The following is a 17,169-nucleotide window of genomic DNA, read 5'->3' as shown; positions in this document are numbered from 1 at the left end:
AGTAGGCAGAAAACAGCCATGGTGTGCACAGCTCAGAGTAGAATTTGGTGATATGGCAAGAACACTGACTGCTGTCTTGCTTAAAGATCTTATTTCTAGTATGCCTACCATAAAGGGGTGGGGAATGTGGTCATAACTAGTTAATTAAAATTGCATGCTTAACTAAGGTACATTTCCTTTGTGTGAACCTAGAGTAGTGGCTTTTTCCTGGCCCAGAATACAGCAGTGCAAGAACAGTATTCCTCCATCTTGGTTAGTATAGTGTTCTGTCTTGATGAGCAGCTCATTAACCTCCAGGACCAGAATCAGGCTTTGGTGCATTGATTGTCCTAGCTGGGCCCCATTGGAGGGTTAAGTAAGTGCAGGAGGAGAGTTTGATGTTGAAGTATTGCAGTTGATCTGAAATGGTAACTTTGTTCAGAGAGCCTTTAAAAATGAGCATTTTGTTCTAAAGTATTGTCTTAAAACTGGTGATTTTACAGATTAATGCAAGAAAGATGTGGTATTAAGTGACTTTTTTTAAACAAAAAATCATGTTCTTTTTAAATACGTACAGGAAATATTTTGGTTTTTGAAAAATCATCATAAAATGAAATCTATTCAAAACCATTTGTCCTTTTTATCACTCCTTGGGATCCATTGCACTAATCACTGTTTCATTATAAAAATATTTATGATCTAAGGATAATGAGTTAAAATAGCCTGAAGTGCTTCTGGCAAAATGTGTATTTCTGAGTTGTCATACTAAACATACCTTAAAATGCTTTTTGCCCACTTGCAGTTTTGGAACTGCTAATTTTATTTAGTTTTGTTCTTTCGGGGGTGGGAGCAGGGAATCTGCAAGATACCCCAAGATGATAAACGTAGCCAGAAGTCACTGATTTAAAGAACTCTTAAGCCATAGGAGTAAAGGATCTGAAACTATTGCTGAGGTAACCTCAGGACTTGCAATTAATCCAAATGTTAAGAAGCACATTTGAGATCATTGCTGTTACTAAGGCTTCTGTTAACAAAAGGTTGGTTTATTTATTTTTTTTAAAAAACTCATAATTTCAGCTGCATGTCTGACTATGTCAGGTTATCTGTGGTTGAAAGAGAGGTTTTGGTGCTTTGTGTCTTCCAAGGAGCTTGATCATCTGTTCACTTGAGACCTCCAGGAAATGGAAAAACAAGCTCCAGGTGTGTGTTACTGTGCATTCTAGAAATATAGGACTCTAGATTCCTGAAGCATAGGCTGCTAGAAACGCTCAACTTTTGTTTCTCAAAATTGCTGCCAGATGTGTCGCCTCTACTGAATCCCCCTATGTTTTTGAGACCAGAAATGGAGGTTACCAGCACTTTGGAAGACTGAAGGAAAAAAGCAGTAAAAACCATTCTTAGAACCTGTGCAACTGAACATACAGAACGTGAACCTGAGAGCTTCAGTACCTGTGGTAGACTGTGCGTCAAGATGTTTGTGAGCCTTGCCCCATGTATGCTACGTCATTGTTTGAAACGAGGAAGTCTGTTTTATAGGGTAAACTTAGAAGCTGAGGCCCCGCTGCTAGCATTAGGGTTCTCTATGGAGCAAGTACCTACAGCTTCAGAACGGATGGTGGCAGACTCACTGAAGAAGCTGATATCCGAGACGTATTTGAAAGTATTTGTTTGCAAAGACTAACTTACAGTAGAACATCTGTGACTTTTGCTAGCTTTATATTGGCTTGTCTAAGTGATGTCACTGTGCCTTGTAGTAAAAAGGACTCTTTCATGAATTGTAGAAGAACACTTGACTAGCAGTCACTTATTTCAGGACTCTGCTATTTAGTGATTGGTATTTAAAGGCTAGTTAATACTAATGTAGTAATTGGCTCTTCTGTAGTTCCTTGTATTAAAAGCTCTCAAAGCACTTGACAAAATAAAGCCTCAATCCCTTAAGTTCAGGTACTTACTTGGTTCCTCCCCATTACTACAGTAGCTGAGCTCTCACACTCTCTTTCAATGTGTTTATCCTCACCGGACCCTGGAAGGCAGGGATGTACTGTTCTCCACATGGTACAGATGCAGAACAGAGACAGAGGCTAAGAGACTTGCCCGTGGTCACATGCAGTGTCTGACAGAACAAGGGTATTGAACTCAATCTCCCACTTCCTATGCTAGTGCCCTAACCAGTGGATTTATTCTCTGCAACAAAGAGGGCTCCCTGGGCTGAAGTACATATTGCATCACTGAAGTTTGGCTAACAACTGCAGTAAACTTATGCAGAGTTAAAACACAAATAAATACACTTAGAAAACAAATTACATGGAAACAGAGTCCTCTATTTATCTGACAGAAGTTGTTTCCTCTGCAACAGTTAGTGATCTGATTAAACCATAACTTGTGCAGGAAAAAGGATCTCAGCTGAAAATTACTTTTTAAAAAACACTAACAAGATAATTGTCTTGGGAAAAGAGTTTAAAAAAAAAATTAAAAAAAACAGCCCTCAAACATCTCTTATGCTGTCGTAACACTGAGAGAAGGCTGGAGAATGGCCAGATTTCAAAATCCCACTGTCTTGGGAGTGGTGGTGAGCTTTATCCCCATCACCCCTTGAACTGGTTTGGTTTAACTTGAGTTTCTCATTTAGATGTTTTTTCTTTCTGTGCCTGCTTATGCTGATTTTGGTCATCAGATCTTCCAAGGGAAATCTTTAATTAAGTTCAGTTTTGATAGATAGTGAAGGAGAAAATGGTATTGATATGTATTTGTAAGTTTGTTCATATTTGTTACCGATGTGAGATTAAATTCCATGCCCCTAAAATCTTTGCAGTTTTCCAAATTCTCTGCCACGTTTCCTGCTTCAGCCAGCCAGTCTGCTGGTTCTTCTGTATGCCTTCTACTGGAGCTGCTCATGGCCACAGTCCAGGATCCTAGCAGATACTTCTATACGATTCTGTTGCTTCCAGAAAACTGAAAGAATTGTAGTTGAGCTGTATGGGAAGGGTTTCCACCCTTCCCAATCTGTGATCAAGCAGTAACTTTGTAATTCTTTCACCAGTGGCCTTATCACATAGACAGGAAGGAGAATTGGACGAAGGAGATTAAAATATAGTGGGAAGGAAGGCACAGAAAATGCATTTCCAAGGAATATGGACTTTGACTCATGTATGCAGTATAACATCTCTCAGTTTTGAAGATATTCTTGTTGACATGGTGCAGTATCTGTTCATTAATGGCCATGGGCTGATTATTTGAGTCAGACAAATCTTATGCTCATATATTCAAGTCAAACTGCAGATATCATGTGATGGTGAACTACCCAGGGCTGCCTTATGATTGATAGTAACTGAGGCAGAGAATGAATGTGTTTTGCTGCCAGTTAGCTGATTCTAATGCACTGGTAGGTATAATGCATTGCCTCTTCTCTTCCTGGGCAGGTGTGTTCATGGCAACAACTCACTTACAGTATATCTACACTGGAGCTGGAGGTGTGTTTCCAAGTTGGGTAAATGTACACACACTAGCTCTTCTATTTTTAGAGCACAGACTCAATAAGTGGATTCCAGAGGCAGGGTGGATTAGCAACTCCAAGCCCAATCCTGTCAAGGACCCTAGGTGTGTACAGTAGTCAGGACAGGGAATCTGTCCCGCCCCTCACACACTACCTTTATTTTATTTTTAGTGTGTTACCCACACTAGCTTTTATTGAGATGTCTCCTCAAGCTGGAAATTACACCTCCAGCTCCAGTGTAGAGACACCCTCAGTTGAAAAGGGGTCCTGGCTGTAAACTAGAAGACAAATTCTGTCACTTGTTTAGGGGAATTTTTATATAGCTACATTTCTTGGACAAGAATCAGACCCAGTCTTATGGTAGGCTCTAAATGATCTTTAAGACCACGCTGTTAGAATTATAAAGGTGCATAGGTGTATATATTTAAGGGCAGTGAAACTTCATCTATTAATGCAATAACTTATGTGATGCCAAAAGTGTAGTCTGTTTTCTTGATGCAAAGGACAGGGCAAGCACCACAGTAATGGAAAATAAGTGCTTAATATGGAGGGCTGATTTTAACAGCAGAATATTTGAAGGTGGAAGTGAGTGTTTTATAATTACAGGACGATAAGACTTTATAATTTGCTTCATTGGTCATAGAAGGTTTATTGCAAAGAACTGTCTATAAAGGGAGCACAGTCAATGAACCTGAATAAAATGCAGAAGATTCCCGGCAGTGGAAGCTTGCAGAATTATTCTGGGCTAGCTTGAAATGTTCTTAGAGTTGCAAGCTGAAATCTGAAAGTAAAGTGCCTTTGTATTCCTCTTGCAGCAACCCTCCATTGAGCGAGGAAATGTTGCCTCCAGGGGAGTGGATGTGTCATCGCTGCACTGTGCGCCGAAAGGTAAAACCTCTTAGCCACCCAAACTCGGTTCTCTTTGGGCCACTCCTCTTACCTGTTAACGCGTCATTATTTTCCAAACATTTGTCACTCGTATGTGAGTCTTTCTGCCCCTTTTTCCTCCTACCAGACTTTCTTTTCCCACCCCTACAGACGCAGAACCTTGGAGAGTTCTGCTCCAGTGCGTGGGAGATCATGGAATTGCAGGAAGTACAGTGCATGTTAGACAGCTTGGCAGAGCAGAGAGGTTTTGATTAAGAATAGGTATACAGAAAACTCTTAAGCAAATCCCAAATTTCTGTACTGATTTTTGCTATTAGAAATCACAAACCTGAACTTAAATCCAGACTTACAAACATTAATTTAGTAACATACCCTCAGCAAACAACAACAATTTTCCACAGTTAATCTTGAACAGGAAAAAACTGCATTAAATGTATCCCAGAGGGAATAATTCTGCACTGGCAAAGGAGATGGACTAGTTGTGACTTAATATGGCTTCCCATCTTTAGTGTCTGATGCTTTTATTGCAGTGCCTCATGATTCTGGCTAGTAAAAACAAAACAAAACTGTGACCCCGCAACAATTTCCATAGCAACAGACTGAAATTGTTGTGAATTATGACTTCCTTATTTGCAAGAACAGGATGGAGAGATGATTCAGCAAGATTGTGGCTTGGTTTTTTGATATGCTATTTCCCAGGAAGCTCTCCTTGCTAAATGTAAACATGATTTTACAGCAGTGACGTCTTCAGACTGCATACCCAAGTGTTTAAAGAGATTCTGCACCAAATTATCCAGGAAGCCATTCACATGAAGTGCCACACAAATTCACCTCTAACACATTCTTTTTTCCAACTGGCCACCTTTTATCATGGTCTCATGCTCCTGGCAAATCACTTGTGATGCTGTTGTACCCTGAAGACAGTAACACTTCAGAAACTTGTCTCAACAATAAAAAGGTCATCTTAAAAAGAGTAATGGCTTTTGCTTTGTCTAACTGTTTTCCTTCTCTTGAATGGCTTAGCCCTTAATTTTTGCTCATTCCAGTACCTCACGCAAACAAGAAATGCTGCTTCCGGAAAAACTGTATCTGACAAAAGGCTGTGTTTCTGGTGGCTCAAATTTGGTTTTTTTTCCCCTCTGCTCCTGATTTTTTTTTTTTTTTTTTTTTGGGTGGGGTGGGGTTTTCCCCTCCTCCTTTCCAATATGCAACTGGCTTGGTGCATTTTCTCATTTTGTAGGTTCATATGCTGCACATCTCATAGCTTTCATGTAGATTGATGTGAATGCAAAGTCCTTAAACTGTGCTGATGCTGCCCCTTGTGACTGATAACAAATTATGCCCATTGCACCTTCCAGACTAGGACAGCCAAAAACTAATGCTGACTGGCTAGAGACCTCATAATTTGGGCTGTCAAGCGATTTTAAAAAAGTAATCGCAATTAAAAAAATCATAGAATACCATTTAAATATTTTTGGCTGTTTTGTACATTTTCAAATACATTGCTTTCAATTACAGCACAGAATACAAAGTGTACAGTGCTCACTTTCTCTCTTTGATTACAAATATTTGTGCTGTGAAAAACGAGATTGTATCTTTCAATTCACCTCATACAAGTACTGTAGTGCAGTCTCTTTAGAATGAAAGTTGAACTTACAAATGTAGAACTATGTACAAAAAAACTACATTAAAAAAACAAAACAATGTAAGTCCATTCAGTCCTACTTCTTGTTCTGCCACTCATTCAAACAAGTAAGTTTGTTTACATTTGCAGGAGATAATGCTGCCAGTGTCTTGTTTACAATGTCACCTGACCGTGAGAACAGACATTTGCATGGCTCTGTTGTAGCCTGTGTTGCACAATATTTACATGCCAGATGCGCTACAGATTCATATGTCCCTTCATGCTTCAACCACCCCTGCAGAAGACGTGTCCATGCTGATGATGGGTTTGGCTCGATAACAATCCAAATCAGTGCGAACTGATGCATCTTCATTTTCATCATCTGAGTCACATGCCGCCAGCAGAAGGTTGATTTTCTTTTTTGATGGTTCAGGTTCTGTAGTTTCTTCTGAAAGCATGCTCCACGGCTCATCCCTCTCAGATTTTGGAAGGCACTTCAGATGCGTAAACCTTGGGTTGAGTGCTGTAGCTATCATTAGAAATCTCATATTGGTACGTTCTTTGAGTTTTGTCAAATCTGCAGTGAAAGTGTTCTTAAAATGAACAACATGTGCAGGGTCAACATCCGAGACTGCTATAATATGAAATACATGGCAGAATGCAGGTAAAACAGAGCAGGAGACATACAGTTCTCCCCCAAGGAGTTCAGTCAAAATTTAATTAACACATTATTTTTTTTAATGAGTGTCATCAGCATGGAAGCATGTCCTCTGGAATGGTAGTCCAAGCATGAAAGGGCATACAAATGTTTAGCATATCTGCATGTAAATACCTTTCAGTGCCGGCTGCAAGAGTGCCACGCAAACGCCTGTTCTCACTTTCAGGTGACATTGTAAATAAGAAGCCAGTAGCATTATCTCCCGTAAATGGAAACTTGTTCTTCTTAACGATTGGCTGAATAAGAAATAGGACTGAGTGGACTTGTAGGCGCTAAAGTTTTACATGGTTTTGTTTTGGAGTGCTGTTATATAACAAAAAAAATCTACATTTGTAAGTTGCACTTTCGAGATAAAGAGGTTGTATTATGGTACTTGTATTTTTCAATTCACCTCATACTATTTTTGTGTATCATTTTTACAGAGCAAATATTTTTGTAATAAAAATAATATAAAGTGAGTACTGTACACTTTGTATTCTGTGTAATTGAAATCAATATATTGGAAAATGTAGAAAAACATCTAAAACCAGTTAAATAATAGAATACCAATTGAAATTTATTAACAGTGCAATTAAAACTGTGATTAATCGTGATTAATTTTTTTGAGTTAATCATGTGTTGACTGTGATTAATCGACAGCCCTACTCAAAATTAAATCAGTTGCTTGCCAAACTCCACCTTTAGTCCCCTGAAAATTGTATGTATTCCATGTTCCTTTCCATACTCACCCACTTCATTAGGGTGGCTTTTCATTACTTTGTTTACTCCCAGTGGCTGATTCTTCATACTAGGCATAGTGTAGGCAAGTACTCTGCATGCTTCTTCAAACACTTGGACCCTGCTGTGCCCCAGCCTCTGCTGTTGCAGCCCTTAGCTCCAGGATTGATCTCTGTCCTTACCTGCAGCTCCCCACAGACTCTCCTGAGCAGAAGTGGCCAGTTCTTCTGTTGTTTGGCACGTTGCAGTTTTTATGTGCTCAAGTCATCATTCTAATTCTTTTCTCGTTTTTTGAGTAGTCCCATAAATGGACTCAAATACTGCAAAGTCTGCTGCACGGTGCATTGTTTTAAGAGGTGTCATTGGTAAATATGCTTTTCCGAATTCCTTGGTTGGTATTAATTTGGAACCTGATGCGACTAAATATGTTCCTTGTGTCCAAACTGGATTTGAATCCAAGTCTCCAGAGGCAAAAGGCAAGTAGGCTAACCTCCTCCCACACTTGGCTGCTCTAACTGCTTTAGTAATATTATGACTTAGTCACACTAGTAATAACCAGATTGCTTTTACTGGCCTAAGGCTAAATGTCATGATGAGAAACTGTTGCAATAAATGTCTTGAGCTCTTGGTCATTTAACGTTTCTGAAAACTGTTAATCTTTACTTAAGTACATTGGCCCTGATACATACATATTTATATGGCCTGAGTGGTAAGTGTGATTCTTCATGTTGTGCAGAAGCGAGAGCAGAAGAAGGAGTTGGGGCAGGTAAATGGATTGGTGGACAAATCTGGGAAAAGGACCACCTCCCCTACCAGTGACACAGACCTGTTGGACAGGTCTAGCACCAGCATCAGGGCAATTGCACATCCCAGGGTCTTGGAACGGAGAGCAAGTCGACCTGGCACTCCCACATCTAATGCCAGCACTGAGACTCCCAGTTCAGAGCAGAATGATGTAGATGAGGACATAATTGATGTGGATGATGACTCTGCCGTTGCGGAAATGGACTGTGGGCAACCCCAGCTGAAGCGACCCTTTGAGCTTCTTATTGCAGCTGCCATGGAAAGAAACCCGACCCAGTTCCAGCTGCCGAGCGAGCTGACCTGCACCACAGCACTGCCAGGTGAGTAACGACTGTCTGTCGGCCTGCAGAGCTCACACTGGTGGTTTCAGAAGTGCTCTCTGCCTCCCCTGTGCTCTTCTTTGTCTGTCTTTGATGCGAGTTTCTACTGCCATGCTTGTCTAATTCTGGCTCTGATGCCCCCTCCTCATGAACTAGACAGTGCGGGTGTACACTCTCCTCCAGCCCCTCTTCTGATGTGGCTGCTTCACTAGAACAATAAACGACTTTTTCTTTTGCTCCAGGGCACACAGCAGGACTTGGAAACCTGTTTAATAGCAAAGTGCCTGAGTGCTCTGAACTTGAGTAGTTTAACAGAGGAGTAGACGGCCGCTCTCCAACACCCTCTGTCAGGCCAAATGACACTGTCCGGAGGATTTTACCAGCCAGAGGAAGTCTCCTTGTATTTTGTTAGGACTGCTAATTGCCAGACTTTCATTCACTGCCATTGTACTCCTGGAATAGATTTTCATACTAAATAACAAATTGATAATTTGAAAACTCACTTTCGCCTAGACTTTGTTTCTAACTAAATCTACGTGGCAGCTTGCTTTCTTGGCTCCTGTCTGCATGTTATCTTTTTATTCCTCATCGCCCCTTCTTTTAAATTGATACCAGATTTAAGTCAGGGCTGTGGTGCCCTAAGCAGCTTTGCTAGCCTCTTCCTAGATCAGTGTGTTTATTTCTCTCGAGATGGATGTGTATATCCATCTGCTCCAGTTACAGTGATCAGAATAGGAGTTCTGATACATGCGAGTAATGCAAAACCTTTTCATTTACTTTTCAGGTACTAGTAAGAGGAGGAGGAAGGAGGAAACCACGGGAAAGAATGTTAAGAAAGCACAACATGAGCTAGATCATAATGGTCTGGTTCCCTTGCCGGTGAAAGTCTGCTTCACATGCAACAGGTACCCAAGTCTCCCACTTCTGAGAGTTTCCCTTGTTGTGGGTGAAATTCTGTTTGTGAAAAGTTTGGCATCCTCTGCTTAAATAACAGTTTTGATCTTAAAAGGTATTGGATAAAGAAGACTTGTGTAGTAATTAGTGTAATTTATGGTACATGTAGAGGGTGTTAGGAGAAAATAACCCTCAGAAACAAAAGGCAGAACATCACTGAAAAAGATGCATGCCACCAGATTATGCAGGGGACACTCGGAAATGGTTAATCACAGAACTGTAGAGCTAAATATTTATGCAATGTTGAGTTGTTGGAATAGTGAACCATATCTATGAATTTAAGTCCCAGCCCAAAAAGTCAGTTTAATTGATAATCTCAATCATTTTATTGTGGAAACTGAATCACAGTACAGCTATGTTGGAAGAGAGGACGAGCTTCAGGTAAGCTTTAAAAAAAGAAACCTACGAGATGGCTGATGGCTTCATTAAATGAATTGTGTGTGGCTGGGAAGAACAAGTGTATTTGAAAGAGAGCTCCTCTTATGTCCAATTTTTTATGACCTCTTCTGTCTCTCTGAAGTAGAAGTTCCCATTGCAACAGAATAGACCTCTCTGAGGAGTGGAGTAAATGAGGAATAATTTAACTCCCTGGAGGTTGCTCTTAGCGTCCATGAGTTTCCTTGGTAATGAGCTTACTGGCCAACGCCGTAGTGAATGAGAGCCGCGTGTTCAGAACTGTTCATACAGCTCCTGTGGAGTGCATGAGGAACAAAGGACACTGCTCCAGTCCCACCGAAGGATTTTACAATCCAAAGCCCCCATCCTGCGCTTGGATCTGCATGGGCAGATCTTTCTGCCCATTTGACTTCTGTCCAATAGGACTCCACACAAATCAAATTACACAATTGTGGCCTAATTTTAGACAATAGCAACAAATAATGCCAGGGAAAGGGAGGATGAGAGCTACAGTAACTTTATTAGGTTACATAAATTGTGTGACTGGGGCCACTTTGGTCTCTCTCTAATTATTGGCTACAAGTGATCCCTCCCCTCCCACTTGTAGAGTAGGAAGGTGGTGAGCAACATTAATTTTGGTTTTCTAGAAAATAATAAAAATAGCAGCTGTTTCCCTGTTTCTTTGCAGGAGTTGCAGAGTGGCACCTCTGATTCAGTGTGATTACTGCCCCCTCCTGTTCCACATGGATTGTCTTGAGCCCCCTCTTACTGCCATGCCCCTGGGCAGATGGATGTGTCCAAATCATATTGAACATGTGGTGGTAAGTTTATAATAGTAAATGAATGTTAAAAGGACATGATTGGATTCAATTTTATTAATGGACTAATTTAAAAAAACTCAAACGTTTCGAGTTTAGTGCTCCTCCATTGGTATTTCTAAGGATGTTTTCGACAAGCAAACTGACTATACGCAATGTAAACAAACTGAAAAAGTAGAATATTGATTTTGCTAATTTTCTTTGCTTTAGTAAGTGGTGTTTGACTGTGAAAAGCTTGATTTTCGGACAAAAATGTGATCAAGTTGGCAACCTCTGAGACAGAAGGAAAGCAGTAGATGAAATGCTTGTATAGAGAAGTTGTTTCTCTGTAGCTCTCAGCTTCTTCATACCGAAGTCTAGAACTATCCCCCCCAAAACCCTACCCTTTTCTGAATAAGGAGTTGCTTGTGTGAATCAGCTCTTTATTCCCTCTGCTTCAAGTTGGTGGGGACTATTTTATAATCAAATATTCATTATACTGATGGCTGGTATCTAAATACATGCACCAGGAGATCCACTGTGTGTGAGATTACACAAGCAGACATTAACTTATTGGGCCACTGAAAGATTTTATCTTTCGACTTTATAGAGTTGTACCCTCTAGCAGAAACAATGTTATATTTTTTGATTCATTAATACAGAGCACTAAAGCTGAGCTGATGGTATTGGTGGTACAGTTCCAACTGATTGTGAAGGAGGCAGAGATTTTTTGGAACAGGTATTGGGATCTGTCATACTGACTATGCCACTATTATATCTGCTCTTCCAGCTGAACCAGAAGAACATGACCCTGAGCAATCGATGCCGGGTGTTTGATCGGTTCCAAGACACCATCTCTCAGCATGTTGTCAAGGTGGATTTCCTGAACCGAGTCCACAAGAAACACCCTCCCAACCGCAGAGTTGTTCAGTCAGTGAAGAGAAGAGGGTTGAAGGTAAGTGAAAACAGGAAAGGTTCTGGAGAACCTTGCTTACGTGTTTTAGCATAATAGAAAGGCAAGTAAGAAGCATGCCCCAGTGTGATGGATTATCGAGGCTTTCTGTATGTAGTCTTTGGTGTGTCCCTAGCAGGGCCAGGAAGAAGTGACACCTGATCTCACACTTGGGAGTGGAGTAGAGCTGCTTTCTGGTCACTACATTTAGCTATCCAACCTACCAATGAAGTCACATTACACAGTTTTGCCACTTGGTGGCGACTGTACCTCTTTTCAAATGCAATTTTAAGAAATGCTGTCGCCTTTCTAGTGAGTGGCACTCGTGCTTCAAAACTGGAAGGTTTTTAAGTTACTAAGAGCTCCCTATATTACTTATTTGTATATGAGACGAAAGCAAGCATACACCATGCAAACCATCCTGGTTTTGTGTGCTCTAGAATATGTAAATATTTTTCTGCAGTCACAGCAGGTCAGCTAGCTTAACACCCTACTTTCAAGAGTCACTACTACAATTTAAAGTTAGTGAGGTTTCTGAATTAAACTCCTTTGAGTAGTAAATGTAAATACACTTTTGGAACAAGTTAGGAAGATAGAACAAAATGGGAGGGAATCTTTACTAGAACCTCCGGGCTAAGACTAGATACTTACCTGTCTGTGGGGGATGGATGAAGGATTAATGGAATCAAAGCTGCCAGGGCAGAGGGTATCCTACTACATGTGTGGCTCAGCATTGTTTTTTGTCAGTCTCTAATTTAGAGAAACTGAAAAGTTCTTTAACTTGCCAAGCATGGGGTCCAGTCTTAGGTTTTCTCCTGCAATGTTTGAGGTGGCTAACTTCTAAAACAGAGTAGAGATATGGAGGAACTGCCTCTGTAGCAGGTGCTGACATCAGAAGAACCAGTGCTGCTTCACGTGTTCTAATTTGTCAGCAAAATACCTCACCCAATCTAAATGAGGAGGAATAACTCAATATAATGGGCGTTTGATTCTAAATAAAAGTGTTTCCCTCGCTCTTCTTATTTTGGTTGAATGGATGCATTCATGCTACAACCAACACACTAAGGGCTCAAGTCCATATCTGGTATAAGCAGGGGAAACTTAAACCAAGTCTGCATATAGCCCTGAAACTTTCCTATCTTCTGATGTCCCCCTTTCGTATTCCACAGTGCTGACCAGAGTTGGCACAATCTCTGGTTTCTTTGGCCTGGAAACCGTTGGCCAGTAGTACATTTGGATAATACTTGTTAAGAATAACTGTAGTTTAATGGAATGCACCTGAAATTATCTAATGTCTCATTTTCCCTCCTGACAATTCAGGTTCCTGATTCGATAAAATCTCAGTATCGGTTTCCACCCCCCTTACTTGCACCTGCAGCAATTCGGGATGGTGAGCTCATCTGTAATGGGGTCCCTGAGGAATCCTCACAGAAGCACCTTTTGAACTCTGAGCACTTAGCCAGCCAGTCAGAACAACAAGAGGTAAACGATGGCAAATGTTTTGAATCTATAGCTTCTCTTTGCTGTGCATTTCAGTTAAATACGATCAAAGTATCTTTCTGAGTAGTAAGTCTAGAACATATGTGCAGTGGTGACTTTCTTCTCTCTCCTCCCATAACCTGTCACAGCTCTCCTTGAACGCTTCCTCTTGTCCACTCCCCAGACAGCTGTGAGGGGATCCAGCTGCTGGATTGTGTGTTAAGCCTTGAGTCTGAATGGAGCCCATGCAGTGTTCTTATCTCAGCACCTCTAGGCACACCCCTAGGGTACAGTCTTTACGCCACCACCGCTACCATGTTCCTTTGTTCGGCTGCTGGCACCTTTCCACTCTCCAAATCCCAGCCCCCTACCGACAAGCTGGGGGGAAATGTCTCCCAGCTCCAGCCAACCCTCTTTAGTATAGCAATTGGACAGTCAGAGTACCAACGTTAAAGTCCATTGTCCCCAGACTGGTCGGTCCTACAGCTCCTGTCAGCTGATGGGGCATTGCATGATATCGGTATCCACCATGTCTGTGTATGAGCCAGCACTTGTAAGTTGTACAGACACATTCCGCTCATCGTCACACCTCTCACCACAGAGAGAAGGCTGTTTTTGACAGTCTAGGGGAGAGTGAGGAGGTAAAATGCTTGGTGATTTGAGTGTTTACATTTTTATCATCTGGCAGAGGGAAATTGCTTTATATATTTGATTGTGTAAGATAATGCCACCAGCCTAACTTGTATGTTAACATTCATGTTGCTAAGTGGCTTTTGTAAGACTAATGTGAGGACACTTGGAAGCTTTGTATGGGCATATTTTTAATCTCAAATCTAAATGTTCTACCTCCTATGAGTTCTCTTGCTGGGTTACAGTATTGTAAGCCACAAATCCCTTTGCAAATAGCGGTCTAGCTGTAAGCTACTCTGTCATCTGTTACAAGATTGTGACAAGATGAGCTGGTCCCACAGTGTGGGTGCTTTAAACTTCAGTGGAAGGCAATTGCTGCCTCTTGTATGTGTGTCTAATGTAGGGACTCCATTCTGTTCTGGAAGTGAAGGATGCATGGTGACGTGCCTTCGGCCAATACCCATCCTTGTTCAGAAAGTGCCTCCCAAGCTGGTAATGTCAGCACACTGCCTTCGGAAGCCTTGAAGGAATTCAGAGTGGGAATTTTCTCCTCCCTCAATCCTCATTTAAATAGGTTCTCTGCCCTATCCCTAAAAAAAGCTTCCATACAGGAAGCCAAAGTATTTCTGCAGTCTGCTCCAGCTTTCTCTAGAGTCACAAGATTGAGAGAAACCCGTTTTATAGAAAGGTCAGTAGTGTGTTAAAGTGGAATCTGTTGGAATCTTGTTGCACGCTGGAGGCGGAATTTTGGGCATAAGGCAGGCTCTCACTGTAACTAGCTTGGGTTTGGGCAAAATGTTTCTCGAGTACCAAGGTGACTGATCTATATTATGGAATAGATGTAAATCCGATGTGACAGAGGTATAGTGCTCTTAACCACCTGATTCTGCATTTGTATCAGAACAGCTACCATGGCTCCATAGTATATCTATATTAAGTTGTCTTGCTGTGATGGTGAACTGCCTTTCCAGGAGCAGGCAGAGCGATGCCGGGTAAAGTGACCTGCTTCTTTTGGGTGGTTGAAGCGGACGTGCTGCATGAGTGACCAGCCTGTAACACTTACCTACGTTTTCTTTCTGTTTTCAGTGGCTCTGTAGTGTTGTTGCGCTCCAGTGCAGCATTTTGAGACATTTATCTGCTAAGCAGATGCCTTCGCTTTGGGACTCTGAACAGACAGAGAAGGCTGATATTAAGCCTGTTATTGTGGCAGACGGCTCAATCACTAACCCTTACCAGGCAGCTGACAAGGCACTCACACCTTCCCTTTATTCCGTGTCGTGCACCTCAGGGATTACTACCCAGAATTCCTTGAGCTCTTCTCAATCCCAGCAGTCTTTACCACAGGAAGATGTCAATTGCAGCTCTTGTATGGATAAGTCAAAGAAAGTATCTTCTTGCGGGACTTCTAATGGGCCAACAGCCTCTGAAGTTAAAGTAAATGGCCCTCATTTGTATGGCGTTTCCTCTGAACCTTCGGCACACTTGACTGATTCTCAGAGACTAATTGGCCCAGGTAATGCAGTACCTGGGGTGTCTCATCGGCAAACCTGGGCTAGGCCCCTCACACCCCCAGTAGCGTGTGGACTTCTGAATCACACAGTTGGAACCGTTGTGAAGACGGAGAACATAGCAGGACCCGTTTCTTGTGCACAAAGGGGTTCTGCGCCTGTCACAAGTATGCCTGCTTCCATACCAAGCTCTTGTGCCAGCCTGGAGACCACCAGCACTTTGCAAAGAAAGAATGTCCAGACGCAGATAGGCCCCCCACTAACAGCAGAATTGCGATCAATGGGTTCCCCTTTGACTGCCACTAGGGCTCTTACTCCTCCACAGGCAACGGGAGATGGGATCTCTGCCATCGGATCCACACACAGATTCTGTTCACCAGCACCACCTTCAGGTGAGCATCTGATGGGGAGATCTGGGCCTTCCAGCTGGGAAGTGAGTGTTTAAAAATCTTTTTCAGAGCATGAAGTGTAGTAACCGCAAGAAGCGAGGCTTACGGCAGACATGGCACAATGGAAAGAGTTAGGGTTAGCGTTGCCCATAGGTCCTGAAACAGAAATTGGGCCCCATGTGGGACGTTGCCAGTTGAATGCATCTCTAAAGAGGGGGAGAACTGTGCTGCTTTCTGAAACAGTTGATCCATCGGGGGTTCAGAAGGAACTGGAAATTCTGGAAATGCACTGTCATTTAAACTGTTCAGTTGCTGTGTTGCTGTCACAGTTGCTATTTTGACAACTGTAACAGTATATTTGCTTTGAGAAGTTTGCTGGAGTTTCCAAATGGATTACTTCAAATCTCTGCTTTAATGTCATGTTGGAAGCAGCACTCAAGGCTGTGAAGACCATATTGTATGAGCCCTTTCGTTTGTTTGCAAAGGCTGTATGCAAAAAAACCCAAATCCTGAGTGTTAGTCAGGAAATGCACAGTTAAGATTTCATGTACAACCTCAGCTCCACCCTGGTTCCTGTGAATTACAATAGTCTTCTGTCTGCTTTTTGCACAACCTTCGATGTGTTTAGTGTCTTGTAACTTTGTCCTTCTGGATGTATACCCAAATCGTGAAAGTTATTCATAGGACAAGTCTGTTTAACACTAGCTTTATTGTATCTGCTGTACTTATCAAATATAAAGTTTACAACACTAATAGTGAAAGTTTACTGGCATAATACATTCTGTTCAGTGAGCTTTGTGGCTAATAGCATCCACCCCGAATTGCACCAGTAATGTCTGTGCTGCTAATTGAAAACGAAATGTTCAATACCGTGGACGCTGACAACCGTACTAAAATGTATTCCTTAGGACCAGATAACATAAAAAAATAAGTCAAAGATATGCAGACACATTATGGCAATGAAAATAGTGAATCCTCTTTTTTTGAATGGTAGAGCTGTTCAGAAAATTGCAATTTTTTATAATTGAGGAATGGGATATTTTCTTTCTTGTACAGAGAAACAGCTGAATCAGTTTTCCTCGAGCTTCAAAACAAATAAACCAACACCTTCACACTTGTCTAAGCCCAGAAAATGTCATTGTACAACATAAAGATTCAAAAAGCCATGTGCAGCTGAAAAGAGGCCATTAAGGACATGTAACAGTCACGATGCAAATTGTAGAGGCGGTGTTCCCAGTACAGTTCTGTGGGGAGCAGGGTTCAGAGTCCAAGTTTAAGGCCAGAAGGACCACCAGATCGTCTAGTCTGACCTTCTCGGTGTCACAAGCCACCCAACAACCAAAATGAGACCCAAGTATTACAGACCCCAGGCAGAGAATAGGAGGGGCTGAGGTGCACCGGAGGTGGCCAAGCCCTCTGTAGCAGCAGGGAAGTGATTAAATTTGTTTATTTTTAAGTGCACAGAAAGCACTTTAACAAAACAAATTATTTTCTGGAGCTAGTGAGCATCCAAACAGTTAG

At 41.7% G+C, this 17,169-nt stretch overlaps 1 protein-coding gene across 3 annotated transcripts in view; it reads left to right on the top strand.

Annotated features, from left to right (window-relative positions):
- PHF12 (PHD finger protein 12) overlaps positions 1-17,169 on the top strand; it is a 43,877-nt gene that overhangs the window by 15,382 nt on the left and 11,326 nt on the right. For 2 of the 3 annotated variants that reach the window (XM_030537048.1, XM_030537047.1), the window contains exons 3-9: positions 4,288-4,360; positions 8,156-8,543; positions 9,328-9,448; positions 10,582-10,714; positions 11,481-11,645; positions 12,963-13,124; positions 14,838-15,651. In XM_030537048.1, coding sequence (XP_030392908.1) covers positions 4,288-4,360; positions 8,156-8,543; positions 9,328-9,448; positions 10,582-10,714; positions 11,481-11,645; positions 12,963-13,124; positions 14,838-15,651 — 1,856 coding nt within the window. Of the gene's footprint in view, positions 1-4,287; positions 4,361-7,302; positions 7,896-8,155; positions 8,544-9,327; positions 9,449-10,581; positions 10,715-11,480; positions 11,646-12,962; positions 13,125-14,837; positions 15,652-17,169 lie in introns of those variants that run through there. The other variant, XM_030537049.1, reaches the window with a different exon arrangement.

Source organism: Gopherus evgoodei, chromosome 17, assembly GCF_007399415.2.
Source record: "Gopherus evgoodei ecotype Sinaloan lineage chromosome 17, rGopEvg1_v1.p, whole genome shotgun sequence".
Lineage (NCBI taxonomy): Eukaryota > Metazoa > Chordata > Testudines > Testudinidae > Gopherus > Gopherus evgoodei.
This window is presented reverse-complemented; position numbering and strand designations above follow the sequence as displayed.